Source organism: Lactuca virosa, chromosome 5, assembly GCF_052849685.1.
Source record: "Lactuca virosa cultivar CGN04683 chromosome 5, Lactuca_virosa_CGN04683_v6, whole genome shotgun sequence".
Classification (NCBI taxonomy): domain Eukaryota; kingdom Viridiplantae; phylum Streptophyta; class Magnoliopsida; order Asterales; family Asteraceae; genus Lactuca; species Lactuca virosa.
This window is the reverse complement of record NC_136430.1, coordinates 364,777,817-364,790,774: the sequence shown is the minus strand read 5'-3', so window position 1 is coordinate 364,790,774 and position 12,958 is coordinate 364,777,817. Positions and strand designations below refer to the sequence as shown.

Below are 12,958 nucleotides of genomic sequence, written 5' to 3'. Positions count from 1 at the left end.
AGCATCAATAAAATCTTTCTTCGTGTTTACTCGTGGCCGATAACTCTGATCGTACGAACCAAGTTATACTGTGTTCTTTGTTTTTCATTTACATTATTACATTGTGTGTGAAATGGTTTAATCATTTATCGAAGTGATTAAACCCTAACACTATCAGCGTAGTTCTGAAGATTGGGTTAAACATGAGTATCACTACTAACTATCAACTACCAAATTGTTAACCAAATTGTTAAGAAAACAAATTACACATTCATACTATCTTACTACATGATTAGCATATCAGTTCAGCAAAAGCAAATGATCAAACGGATTCAATAATATGTTAAAATAAGTTTGGATTAAAATGATCATTGTCTTTGAATTGTATAGATAATTAAACTATAAATCACATTACAAAAATTAAAGGGTATGTAATTAAATAGTAATCAAGTTTCATATTTGTTGACTTAGGCAGGTTAAAATTTTGAAAATTTTTTAACCACTCCACTTTCATATTTGTTCCAATTTTATATAACTTGTAAATTTTGTGCCCTATCATTTTGAAATTTTGTAATATTATTTTACCTTTAAAATAATTGAACCAGCAATCCTCGTTTACGTGCCCATTATATATTTTTCTTAAACATGACATGGAAATCAACTAACTAGTTAAACCCCTATTGAACCCTTTCTATTCGACAAATAGTACCCTGCGATAGATCATGCGGAACAGATCATGATGTTTCAACAAATTAAGAAGAAGAAATAAAAGCAATTGCAGTTGCAACCAAGCCCACTGGTATCTGTTTACTGGCATCAATCATCATTGTTCCTTTAGCCAAGAACATATAATTTGTATGGACCAAATTTTCGTAACATATTTTCCCATAATAATTGTGATAATTTCCCAAGATCAAATCAAGTTCAGTAGTATCAACGCTAGCACGGTTTTAAGCTTCTTACAACTAAAATAGGGATCTATCAAACTCTCGTTACATCTAAGCACATCAATCACCCTGCATATACAACAAAATAAGGTTTATGCATTTAAGTTTAAACCTTCCCAATACAATTCTACTTTAAGTAAGAAAACTAACACAACAATGCTATCAGATGAATTCATATAATAAGATACAACAAATATTCAAAACAAAAACAACCAAAAAAAAAAATAATAAGACTAGCCAATCCTTTTACGGGCTCGAAAATTTTCTAAAACAGTACACATTTTTTCTTCATTCACCGTGTATTCTCAATTCAAGCATAACTGATAACCCAACTCATCTCTACACTTCTTTCTATCTTTTTTCCCATTTCATTCCATATTTCCATATTCCTATTTCTTGTTTATATCAATCTATCTTCACAGAGGAGTAGATCTTACGCACAAACCAGAGGCACGCGTAAAACCCAATCGTCCCAGTCAACACAAAGAATGCATACGAAGCAATCAACATGTACCCAAAGTACAAAATCCCCGAAACAAGCTTTGTGATTTCCAGCTTAGTGAAGTAATAAAAGATGGAGTAAAGGAAAAGGTACAAAGCAGAGGAACCAGCCGTCAAGTATGCCCTCCACCACCAATGATAATCCTCACTGCACAACTGGAAGTAACACAGCACCACCGTTATCTCCGCACACGTCACTATCAATATCACAAACACAATGAACAAAAACCCAAATATGTAGTAAAACTGATTCAACCAAATCGAAGTCAAGATGAAAAACAGCTCGATGAAAACCGCTCCAAATGGCAAAATCCCACCGATGAGAATTGAAAACACTGGTTTCATGTACCAAGCTTGCTCCGGAACTTGTCTTGGGATTTTGTTTGTTTTGACCGGGTCTTCCATTGCGGGTTTCTTGAACCCCAAGTAACTCCCAACGAATACCAACGGGACGGAAATACCGAACCATAAGCACACGAGCGCGATCATGGTTCCGAAAGGGACTGCACCGGATGATTTTTCGCCCCAGATAAGCGCATTGAGGACGAAGAATATTGCGAATAGAATACCGGGGAACATGAAGGAGGTTTTTAGAGTGTTTTTTTTCCATTCGGTGCCTTTGAACATTTTGTAGATTCTAGCTGAGGTGTAACCGCCGAAGAGTCCCATGAAAACCCATAAGAGGACCATGGCAGTCATTAGGCCGCCACGGTTGGAGGGGGAGAGGAAACCGAGGGATGCGAAGATCATGGTGACGAGTGTCATTCCGAAGAGTTGGACGCCGGTTCCGACGTAGACGGAGAGGAGGCCGGAATAGAGTGGAGGTCGGAATACATCTCCGTGGACGAGTTTCCATCCGGTTTCTTCTTGGGCTTCGTCTTGGGTGTCGAGTTGGTTGTAGTTTGCGATGTCACGGTAGAGTGTTCGCATCATGATCATGGCTACCATTCCGGAGAGGAAAAGGACTATCATTAGGGAGTTGATGATTGAGAACCAGTGAATTTGGTCGTCGTTCATTAGGAGGTAGGTGTCCCATCGTGATGCCCATTTGATCTCGCTTTCCTGGGAAGAACAAAAATCGATGAGTTTGGTTGGATGGAATGGGATGAGATGAGTCACTCCATTTCATGATGGAATAGAAAAAACAAACATGAAAATTAACAATATAAAAGGAATCGTGTTTAGGAATGGTTCATTCCATTCCATCTGGCAATATAAACAATTGTTTTTCATTCCAATCGAATCAACGATTCCATTCCTTTTCCAATTCCATCAAACCAAACACTACCTAAGGGTCTTGGACATTTCCAATGGTGTGTTTGGTAAAGGAATGGAATGAAGAAAGTAATGAAATGAGCAAAAGGTAATGGAGCAGATCGTTGCATTCACTTTAAGGAATGGAATGAGTCATTCTAACATGTTATCTTTATGTACACTAGAAAACTAGATGAAATAAATTTATATAAAAAGGAAAAAAATGATATTTAATAATAGAACACTTTAATAAAGATATAGTGATAAATAAATTACATATAAACAAATTTCATATAGATTAAAATATATACTATATATATTTCAAAAGTCAAAATTTATATAAAGTTCATTTATCACTTTATAAAAATGTTTACAAAAATAAAATAAAAAAGTAATAAAATAACATGAAAGCTTAAAATATAATCATAACCAAAAAATACTTTTAGTTATTTTTGGAAAACAACATAAAAAAATTTAATTAAATTATTGTAACTTTCTATAAAAGCTTCTTATTATAATGATAATATATCATTCCATTCCACTTTTGGACAAAAATCAATCCAAGAGAAGGGTTCATATTCCATGAGGAATGCTCCATTCCATTCCTATGTAGCAAACAAACAGATTTTTCCATTCCATTCCCTCTTCAATTACCGCATACCAACATTACAAAAGTGAAGGGAAAAAGTGCTATAAGTCCAATAGATAGTGTACCTTGAAAGTAACATCATATGTAAATACGACCTCCTTATCTGTATCAACTTCTTGAGGTACAGTGCTTCCTTGAATTATATTTTTTGTGTTTTGGTTGCATGTCGACAATTGAGGGTTCTTTTCATCCCAATCTTTGTATTCATGGTTGATACTATTAAATTCAAACCCAACAATATAAGTAAAACTTCAAAACATGGTAGTAATATTTTTACAGTGGCCATGCATAAATTAGAAACAAGATGCAAATACCTGTTTGGAGTAACTTCAAACCCAACAATTCGAGCAGAATCAGTCTCAAGATCCTTGTGAAACATGACTCTAAAGCTCAAATGATTATTGATAAAATATTTTTCCTCTTTGCTCTGTAAGTAAATGAGAGGTTAGATTCAAGGTAATATGAATCAAACAAGTGGTAAAGTTGTTATTTTTTTGTATCAAATTTACCCCAGCATAGTTTCCCTTAAAACCAACACGAAAACCGTGTTCATAAGTAGTTGATTGAACACCATCACGTCTTTGTCTAAGAACAGCAACTGGGAGATTATCCAAAATCCTACAATGCAGAGTAAAAATCAAAAACAAAAACCAAAAGAAGTAGTTGAATCTTAAATAGATTTTTAAAAAGAACCCTTGAAAAAGTTTAACACGTACATGTTAACTCGGTACTCATCGTCAATTTTTTCTTTGAATTTCTTTGAAGTTTCAGCATCAAGCTTTACTCTGCAACCAACTTTGCATGGTTGTTCCTCTCTCATAAGAAACTGAAACAGGAAATAGAAAGTTTGGTGAAAATACACAAGGGGTAAAAGTGATGTTGAATAATAGAACAGACTACAGAGGTCATGATAACCTTGACCAGGAATTGGATGGGAAGGTCCTCACCGTGTAGACTGAATTCTCAATGCGGTCACCTCTTAGCACCTCCCCCAAATTTTCAGCACTGTTTTCAACATGCTTAGGTTTACAGTAATTCAAGTAATAGTACTCATAAGGAAGTTGTGTTTTTGTAGAAGAAAGCTTGTTGACTTTAACTTGAAGAGGATCACCCTGGCAAGATGATCAGCAATTTGTTTAACAATTAACAAAAGATCCATAATCTTATCACTTCATATAAGCAAAGTAGCAAAACGAGTACAGAAAACAACTAGCTGGTAAGATTTCAGATCTCAAAGGTCCAATGCAAATAAAGAACCAGGACAAAAGAATGGCACATTTAATGAAATGGTAAAGTCTCTATTTTCTTTAAGGGGCGAATCTTTTTGAGTATAACAGTGTCAAATTGCCTTATATCATAAGGTTATAAATATCCTAGTCACAAATACATAGAACCCCCGTATTTATGAGTCCTAACGCTATCAAGTCAATCAGATCTGGAAATGAGATGGTCAATAAAAACTCTGTGTTGACTAAACCAGCACTCACCAATGACATTGATCTGTACTTTACAAATTTTAACCATCATTTAACACTGAAGTGATCTTCACTTTACAATGACTAGCTATCACTACAAATGCATCTACCCTGTAACCCTAGAGGAAAGAATTATCATTTAAAGCATGCCATATGTTACATAAAGAACATTCACGACTTCTTTTGTCAATAATATAAATCCGGCATTAGGCAAGCAACAAGAACAGTCTAGGAACAGAAAGAAGAAAATCATTCTTCAGCATTGCGCATGCTAAAGTCAACTAATTAGATCTATCCACCAGCACCAAATCTGTGTATAACAGATCAGTGACTTGCATTGGAAGTTGAAATTTAACCTCAAAGCAACAGCCCTAGATTTAAGCTCGGTTGGTACGGATCATGAACTATAGACTGAGATTTTGAAGTGAAATCAGAGCAACAGAGACAAATCATTCTCGCTAAACATATACACAGATGCCGATTTGAGTTACATTAACTAAATTAAATCAAACGAAAATGCTACTGCTAGATCCAAAGGAGATCGTGGGCTTCCGGAGTACGTACCCTTTGAAAATCACGGGGCGCGACGCCGGGGAGATAGAATGATTCAGAAGATGAGATGAGGAAGACGATTGAGATGAATAGAATAAACCAGACTCCACTGGAGCTCCGTTCCATTTCCGAGATCTCGATCGAGTGAGGTGGTATGTGGGTAGAACGAATCCGTGTTTCGTGTGTCGTGAAATTAATATAGACGAGCTCCAAATCTAACTCCACACCTACTTTTGCTATTTCCAAATGGACTAAACTACAAAAGTTCTCCCTGGACTATGTAATGATCTTCTGTTTTAGTCCAACAAAAGATTTGCCACATGTTGAACAGAATTGGGATAATGACTTGATAGAGTAAAATACTTTTTGAAATATACACATTTAGTCCTTATTCTTTTTTTTTGTAAAATAAACTCTTATACTTTATTAATATGTACACATTAGGTCCTTTTCACCGGATTCTCTAGGTTTTGCTGACGTGGAAGGGTTTATTTTACAAAAAAAAAGAATAAGGACTAAATGTGTACATTTAAAAAAGTATCTTACCCTATCAAGTCATTTTCCCTTTCTTTTATTTTGTTGAAATGAAATACCCAGGCATCCACATATCCACAACGAGATTTTTCCAACTTTTATTCATCATGAAAAAGAGGGAGAACCCCGATCTCCGACGACTCCTTTGTGTGTTCCTACACATCACTGGTAGCAAGGAGGAATGATGGCAAAAACAACAAGGTCGAAGGGAGAGGCAGGAGGAAGTAGAGACGGTAGTTGGCGGCGAGGAGCTGCTCTGGTAGCCCCCTCGTCGATTCTTTCTTCTTTTTCTGACAACATATCTCAAAGATGGAGGCAAAGAGAGACAGATCGGAGAAACGCAACAGGTAAAGGGTGTTTGGCTGTTGCTGTTCGACCGGAAGGAAGAGAGACGAGAAAGAGAAGGGTCGCCGCCCTTTTCTTGTTGCTGGAGGATCACCCACCTCCGGTGACTAAGCTAATTAATTGCTATTTAGTGCCACTTGTGCTTCCACATCAGCAAAACCTGTAGAATCCGGTGAAAATGACATAATGTGTACATATTAATAAAGTATAAGGGTTTATTTTACAAAAAAAAAAGAATAAGGGCTAAATGTGTACAATTCAAAAAGTATCTTACCCTATCAAGTCATTTTCCCTAAAAGAAAATTCGTATATGACCGGTATACCGGGTATAGCCGCTCACAAGGATTGCATTGTTACAAAAAATAAAGTATAAGGGTTTATTTTACAAAAAAAAAAAAGAATTGGTCAAGTGTTTATCTTTATATAGGCTGCAATATGACAATTATGAACTGTTAAAACCGTAATTTACTATCACGACTCAAGACATTTAAACAATAACTAATTAGTTTATAAAAGCCTAGAGTCAAGCCTAATTTGGCTAACCAAATGCCTCAAATCCAAACCTATGTCCATTAGTCCTACCTTTGTCCGATTTCAAAAGCTATGAAGGTTTATAATTATTCATTTTTCAATCGTGTTTCCTATATTAAACAAGTCTTAGTCTCACATGTTTATTTTTGTCTTTCCTCCTTTATATTGAGAGTAAGACATGTCAAATCATGAGTAGTTTATTAGTAAATTAGATTTATCGTTACAAAAAAAAATATAAAAAATTAGAAAAACAAATCAAGATAAACTTTGTTTTGATTCAGCGGGTTTGTTTTATTTATAAACTTTTTTATCCTATCATTTGACACGTCAAAAATACACATAACTTATCATTGGTTCGTAGCTACCATCATTTACCTTATAAGTCTAGCATCCTCATTTGTAGTTTTCCACCATTTTTGTGTAAATTAAGGATGTTTTTCTTCTTTTTTCGTATTTTTATATTGATGTATAAGTATAAATTAAAAAAATGAAAACATGAGGATAAACCATCTGCATTTTCATTTATCATGGTACGATGCCTACCACCTGTCATGTGAAATAGTTTATCATTTTAGTCGATGGAGGAAACCATAACATCGACTTTTAGTTTGAATCGAAAGTAAAAAAAAAAAAAAAAAAAAAAAATAGTAATTAGACTAATATTGATGATTTTAAATAGGTAAGGTACTAGTTTTGTAATATAGTCATTTGCTACTTGGAAGTCTTTGCCTTTTTGCTATTTGGAACACCGACATAGCCACACACAAGTTACCACCCAAGTCTTGGGGTTTTCTTAACCGATAGTTGCACATTGGTGTTTTTGACGCGTTGATCCAGTTCAGACCCGACTGAATCCAATGAAACAGAAATAGGGAAATATAGAATAATGAAACACTTCACAAATTTAGTCGCCACATCTTGAACTTTGTTCATTCGTTGCTCTTGCTCGATAACATGGACTATTTTCAAGAAACATCGGAAAAGGAGATAGATGGCGATTTACTTTGTTGTCAAGGAGATCGGCAATGGATTTAATTCGGGTACAATACTCCATGATAGATGAATCGTCAATGGATGTTTCGAAGCTCATTGTCAAGTTTGATTGTTTTTGCATCTTTGTTGTCTCAAATAAACTTTCAAGCTTCTTCCACACTTGACTTGTAGTAACATTTTTTCAATATTATCTGAAAAAGAGTAAAAGACGTTGAGAAATCGTTCCATAGATCCACAATTTCACGATAGAATCCATTATATTTCACTCGGCACTTTTAGATGTACCTGGAGGTTTATCGTTTCGTTCATCAAGACAAACAGAAACACCATAGCCAATTCAGTGAGTTTGGAACATACAGTTTTATGCTCGTACTCCCATAGGGTTTTTTTAACTGCGGTATTGTTTGCCATTAAGTAACTTCGAAGAAGAAGAAAAGAAGGACAGAGAAGGGTCGGCTATGAGGAAGTCGACAGCCGACACGTATGGTTAGATAATGAGAGAATTTTGTCACTAATAACATGGAATCTGTTAATTTCCCATAATGATTTCTCCTTGATTAACATATAAGTATTATTTACAAATAGATATTGGGCTAAGGAAAACGGATCAATATGACAGACCGACTATACAACAATATTAGTTAATACACTAACAATAATATGGGATATTATCCTAGAGTTATGTTATGATGATTTTATATAGTTCTTGATAAATATAAAGAGTTGTAGAATTTGGGTTTTAATTAATATTTAAACAGAACGTGAATACGTGATAATGATGGATGAAAAGTTCAAAAAGAAATACATATCAAAATTATAACACTTAGTTTTACATTGCATAAGATATACATGCATTTAATGTTTTATATGAAATTATGTGACATTATATGTTTGATGAAAAAAGGAATGGTTGTTATGATGGAAAACGTGTGCATTTATTACGATGTGAAGGTATGGATTTCTATTATAAAAGGTTAAATCATTATGATCGAGAAGGTATGGATTTCTATAAAGTTCATGGGTTTTATACTTTTATATCCACAACACCAAAGCCTCAAAATTGTAACAACCTAAATTTCCAAAACAATTTTTCATTTTTAAAACATACTTTTATTCCTAAGGTAATATCAAAACATAATGTATCCAATGTTATCATAACAAAACATATCCCAGAATCTCAAGACATAAACTCCATGAATGTGTACGGATCATGCCGGCGCCTTCTCGCGGTCCTCGCTAGTACCTGAAACACATAACACAACAACTGTAAGCATAAATGCTTAGTGAGTTCCCCAAAATACCACATACGCACATACGCCACTCAAGGCTATAAGACCTTCCGGTCACTGTGTCTCAGAGGACTTCCGTCCCACAACCCTGGTAGACCTTCCGGTCCTACCCGTAATGACCTTCCGGTCCATATCATCTTGACCTTCCGGTCCATATCATAATGACCTTCCGGTCCTTAGCATTCATAACATACATAACACATACATATCATATAACAGCATACAGCACATACATCTCATAGCATATAAGACCTTCTGGTCACACATAGGTACCACTCTAGGTACAGTATAGTGAGAAGACTCACCTCGTACGAAGTCGGATAAACTCTCGTGCTTGACGTCCCGACCAAGCCTCCTCCTATCATACGAATAACATTTCTGATCAATACCCTCCTATAGCCTCATCTCTAAAGATTAGGTAGAAGGCCATCCTACCCCTCCCTGAACTCTCCTGAATCAGCTTGACCAAAACCCTAACGTCAACTGAAGTCAACGGTCAAACTTTGACCCGACTCGTCGAGTGCACATGGGCGACTCGGCGAGTCCATGCGGGTCCTCAGAATCCTTCTAGCCTCACTTGGCACGTCGAGTCATCCCTTCACTCGACGGGTTACACCTGTCACGAATCGCGGGGCAACCCCGACTCGACTCGTCGAGTCCACTTAACTCGGCGAGTAGCGTCCATGGCAACACTCAAATGACCTTCTGAGGTCAGATCCGCTTCTCTAATCTATAGATCTGCCCTCCCCATCTACAATAATCACGTAAAGGTCCGACATTTACACTCATGCAACACACATAGGGCTCTCTTTGGTGAAATCATCTCTAAAAAGGCAACCTAAGATCATTTCTTCCATGGAACAACATAAAGCAGGTTGGATAAGGCTCTTTGGACCTCTAAAGGTCCAGATCCATAGTCTAACACTCAAAGGGACAATATACTCATCATTTCAAGCCAATAAAAGGGTATAGAAAACCCTAAATTCAAGGATCTCATACTAAACAGAAGAAGGGATCGATTTACTACCTCAAAGTTGTAGATCCAAGCTGGAAATCCACAGAATAGCAATCCCCTTGACCTCCTCTTGCTGGAAACACCTTCTTCTTTGCAAAATCACACTAATAAGGATCAAAAAGGCTCTCTCTCTCTCTTATACCACTCGTTCAAGCTCTCTAGGGTTTCTCTTTCTGGACTGGTAGCCGCAAATGAGGGCTATAAGGACCCTTAAATAGGGCACAGGCCCAAAGATTTAGGGTTTCTGTCCACAGCGCGGACTCGTCGAGTCCACCCATCGACTCGTCGAGTCCCTTCATTAATCCAGTCAGCAAATCGCGATCCTACTCGACGAGTCTAGGCGTCAACTCGTCGAGTCCCTCCTCATAACTCAAAATAAATGAACAACATAGAATACCTGGGAATCCGGATGTTACAATTCTTCCCCACTAGAATCAGACTTCGCCCTCGAAGTCTCGCTCGGCAAACAACTCTGGATGCTGCTCCCGCATCTCTAACTCCGGCTCCCAAGTCAGCTCGGACCCTCTCCGATGTTGCCACTGGACCTGAACCAGGGGCACCTCCTTGTTCCTCAGAACCTTGATCTTCCGATCCAGGATCGCGATCGGTCTCTCAACATAATTCAGGCTCGCATCCACGTGAATATCCTCCTGCGGCACCACCGCCGACTCGTCAGCTATACACTTCCTCAACTGAGACACGTGGAAGGTATCATGAATCTGGCTCAACTCCGCAGGTAGCTCCAAACGATATGCTACCCTGCCCACCCTCGCGGTCACCCTGAACGGACCAATGTACCGGGGCCCCAGCTTGCCCCTCTTCTTGAATCGGATCACTCCTTTCCAAGGAGACACCTTCAGGAGTACGAAGTCTCCCACCTGAAACTCAAGCTCGGATCGTCGCCTATCCGCATAACTCTTCTGGCGACTATGAGCTGTCAACAACCTCTGCCTGACCTGCTGCATCTGCTCAGTCGTCTGAAGCACTATCTCAGTGCTACCATCACGCGCTGCCCTACCTCTCCCCAGCAAATGGGAGTCCGACATCTCCTCCCGTACAACAACTCGAAGGGAGGCATATCAATACTCGAATGGTGGTTGTTGTTATAGGAAAACTCAGCCAACGGCAAGTACGTATCCCAAGTTCCTCCGAAGTCCAACACACATGCTCGAAGCATGTCCTCGAGCGTCTGAATCGTCCGCTCACTCTGTCCGTCCGTCTGTGGGTGGTAGGCGGTACTGAAATGCAACCTCGTACCCAACTCCTCATGGAACTTCTTCCAGAACCTGGAAGTGAAACGTACATCTCAATCTGACACAATCAAGATCGGTACTCCATGATGCGATACCACCTCTCTCACATACAACTCGGCCAGCCTCTCTGCGGAAGAGCTCTCACTGATAGCAAGGAAGTGAGCGCTCTTTGTCAGCCGGTCAACAATCACCCAAATTGCATCGACACCCCTTGCGGTCCTGGCAATTTGGTGATAAAATCCATGGAAATCTGTTCCCACTTCCACTGGGGAACCTCAAGTGGTTGCAACTTACCATGCGGACGCTGGTGCTCGGCCTTAACCCGGCGACAGGTCAAGCACCTCTCAACGAACCACGCAACATCCCTCTTCATATAGGGCCACCAATAGTCTTTCTTCAAATCCAAATACATCTTAGTGGCTACGAGATGGATCGAGAACCTCGATCTATGCGCCTCCTCCATCAGAATGGTACGTGCCCCGCATGTATACGACACCCAAATCCGACCTTGAAAGGTCATCAGCCCTCGGCTATCGGTAATGAACTCAGTCACCTGCCCGATCACCCGCTCCCTCTTGCGGTTCTCTGGTATCACAGCCTCTGTCTGGGCCTCCCGAATGGTGTCCAACACCGGAGTCATCACCGTCAATCGCATACAAGTGTCTCGAATCGGGGCACTCTCTGCCCTACGGCTTAGAGCATCAGCTACGACATTAGCTTTGCCCGGGTGGTACAGGATCTCACAATCGTAATCCTTTACCACATCCAACCATCTCTTTTGGCGCATATTCAGGTTGGGCTGATCCATTAAATACTTCAAACTCTTGTGGTCCGTGTATATGGTACACCGAACCCCATACAGATAGTGACGCCAGATCTTGAGGGCGAACACCACTGCCCCCAACTCCAGATCGTGGGTAGGATATCTCGTCTCATGAGGCTTCAGCTGCATCGATGCATACGCTATCACATGCCCTCTCTGCATAAGCACCGCCCCCAACCCCGATATCGATGCGTCGCAGTACACCACAAAATCCTCCATTCCCTCTGGAAGGGATAACATCGGGGCTTCGCACAACCTCTGGCGAAGAGTCTCAAATGAGGTCTGCTGCTCCGGACCCCACGAAAAAGCAACGCCCTTCCGGGTCAACTTGGTGAGAGGCACGGCAATCTTGGAGAAATCCCTGATAAATCTCCGATAGTAGCCGGCCAACCCCAGAAAACTCCTGATCTCGATGGGTGATCTCGGCACCTCCCAACTCATCACAGCCTCAATCTTGGCCGGATCGACCAATATCCCATTCTGGTTAACGAGATGCCCCAAGAACTGGACCTCCCGTAACCAGAACTCGCACTTGGAGAATTTGGCATAGAGCCTCTCCGATCTCAAAACTCCGAGAATCTCTCTCAGATGCTCCTCATGCTGCTCTCTAGATCTCGAATACACCAGAATATCGTCGATGAATACAATTACCGACCTGTCCAACATCGGTCTGCATACCCTGTTCATGAGATCCATGAACACTGCTGGTGCATTGGTGAGCCCAAAAGGCATCACCACAAACTCGTAGTGCCCATAACGATTCCTAAACGCCGTCTTCTGGATATCCTCATCTCGCACCCTCATCTGGTGATATCCAG

The 12,958-nt window shown here is 39.4% G+C and overlaps 1 protein-coding gene across 1 annotated transcript; it reads right to left on the bottom strand.

The window, feature by feature from the left end:
- Positions 1-1,147: 1,147 nt before the first annotated feature.
- On the bottom strand, positions 1,148-5,542 carry LOC145116940 (transmembrane 9 superfamily member 7-like). The gene is made up of 7 exons (XM_079053241.1): positions 5,370-5,542; positions 4,278-4,442; positions 4,047-4,156; positions 3,840-3,948; positions 3,645-3,757; positions 3,396-3,546; positions 1,148-2,489 (listed from the first exon to the last, which is right to left on the bottom strand). Exons 1-7 carry the CDS (start codon positions 5,481-5,483, stop codon positions 1,332-1,334), a joined length of 1,920 nt encoding a protein of 639 aa, XP_078909367.1. The 5' UTR covers positions 5,484-5,542; the 3' UTR covers positions 1,148-1,331.
- Between the last annotated feature and the right edge of the window lie 7,416 nt (positions 5,543-12,958).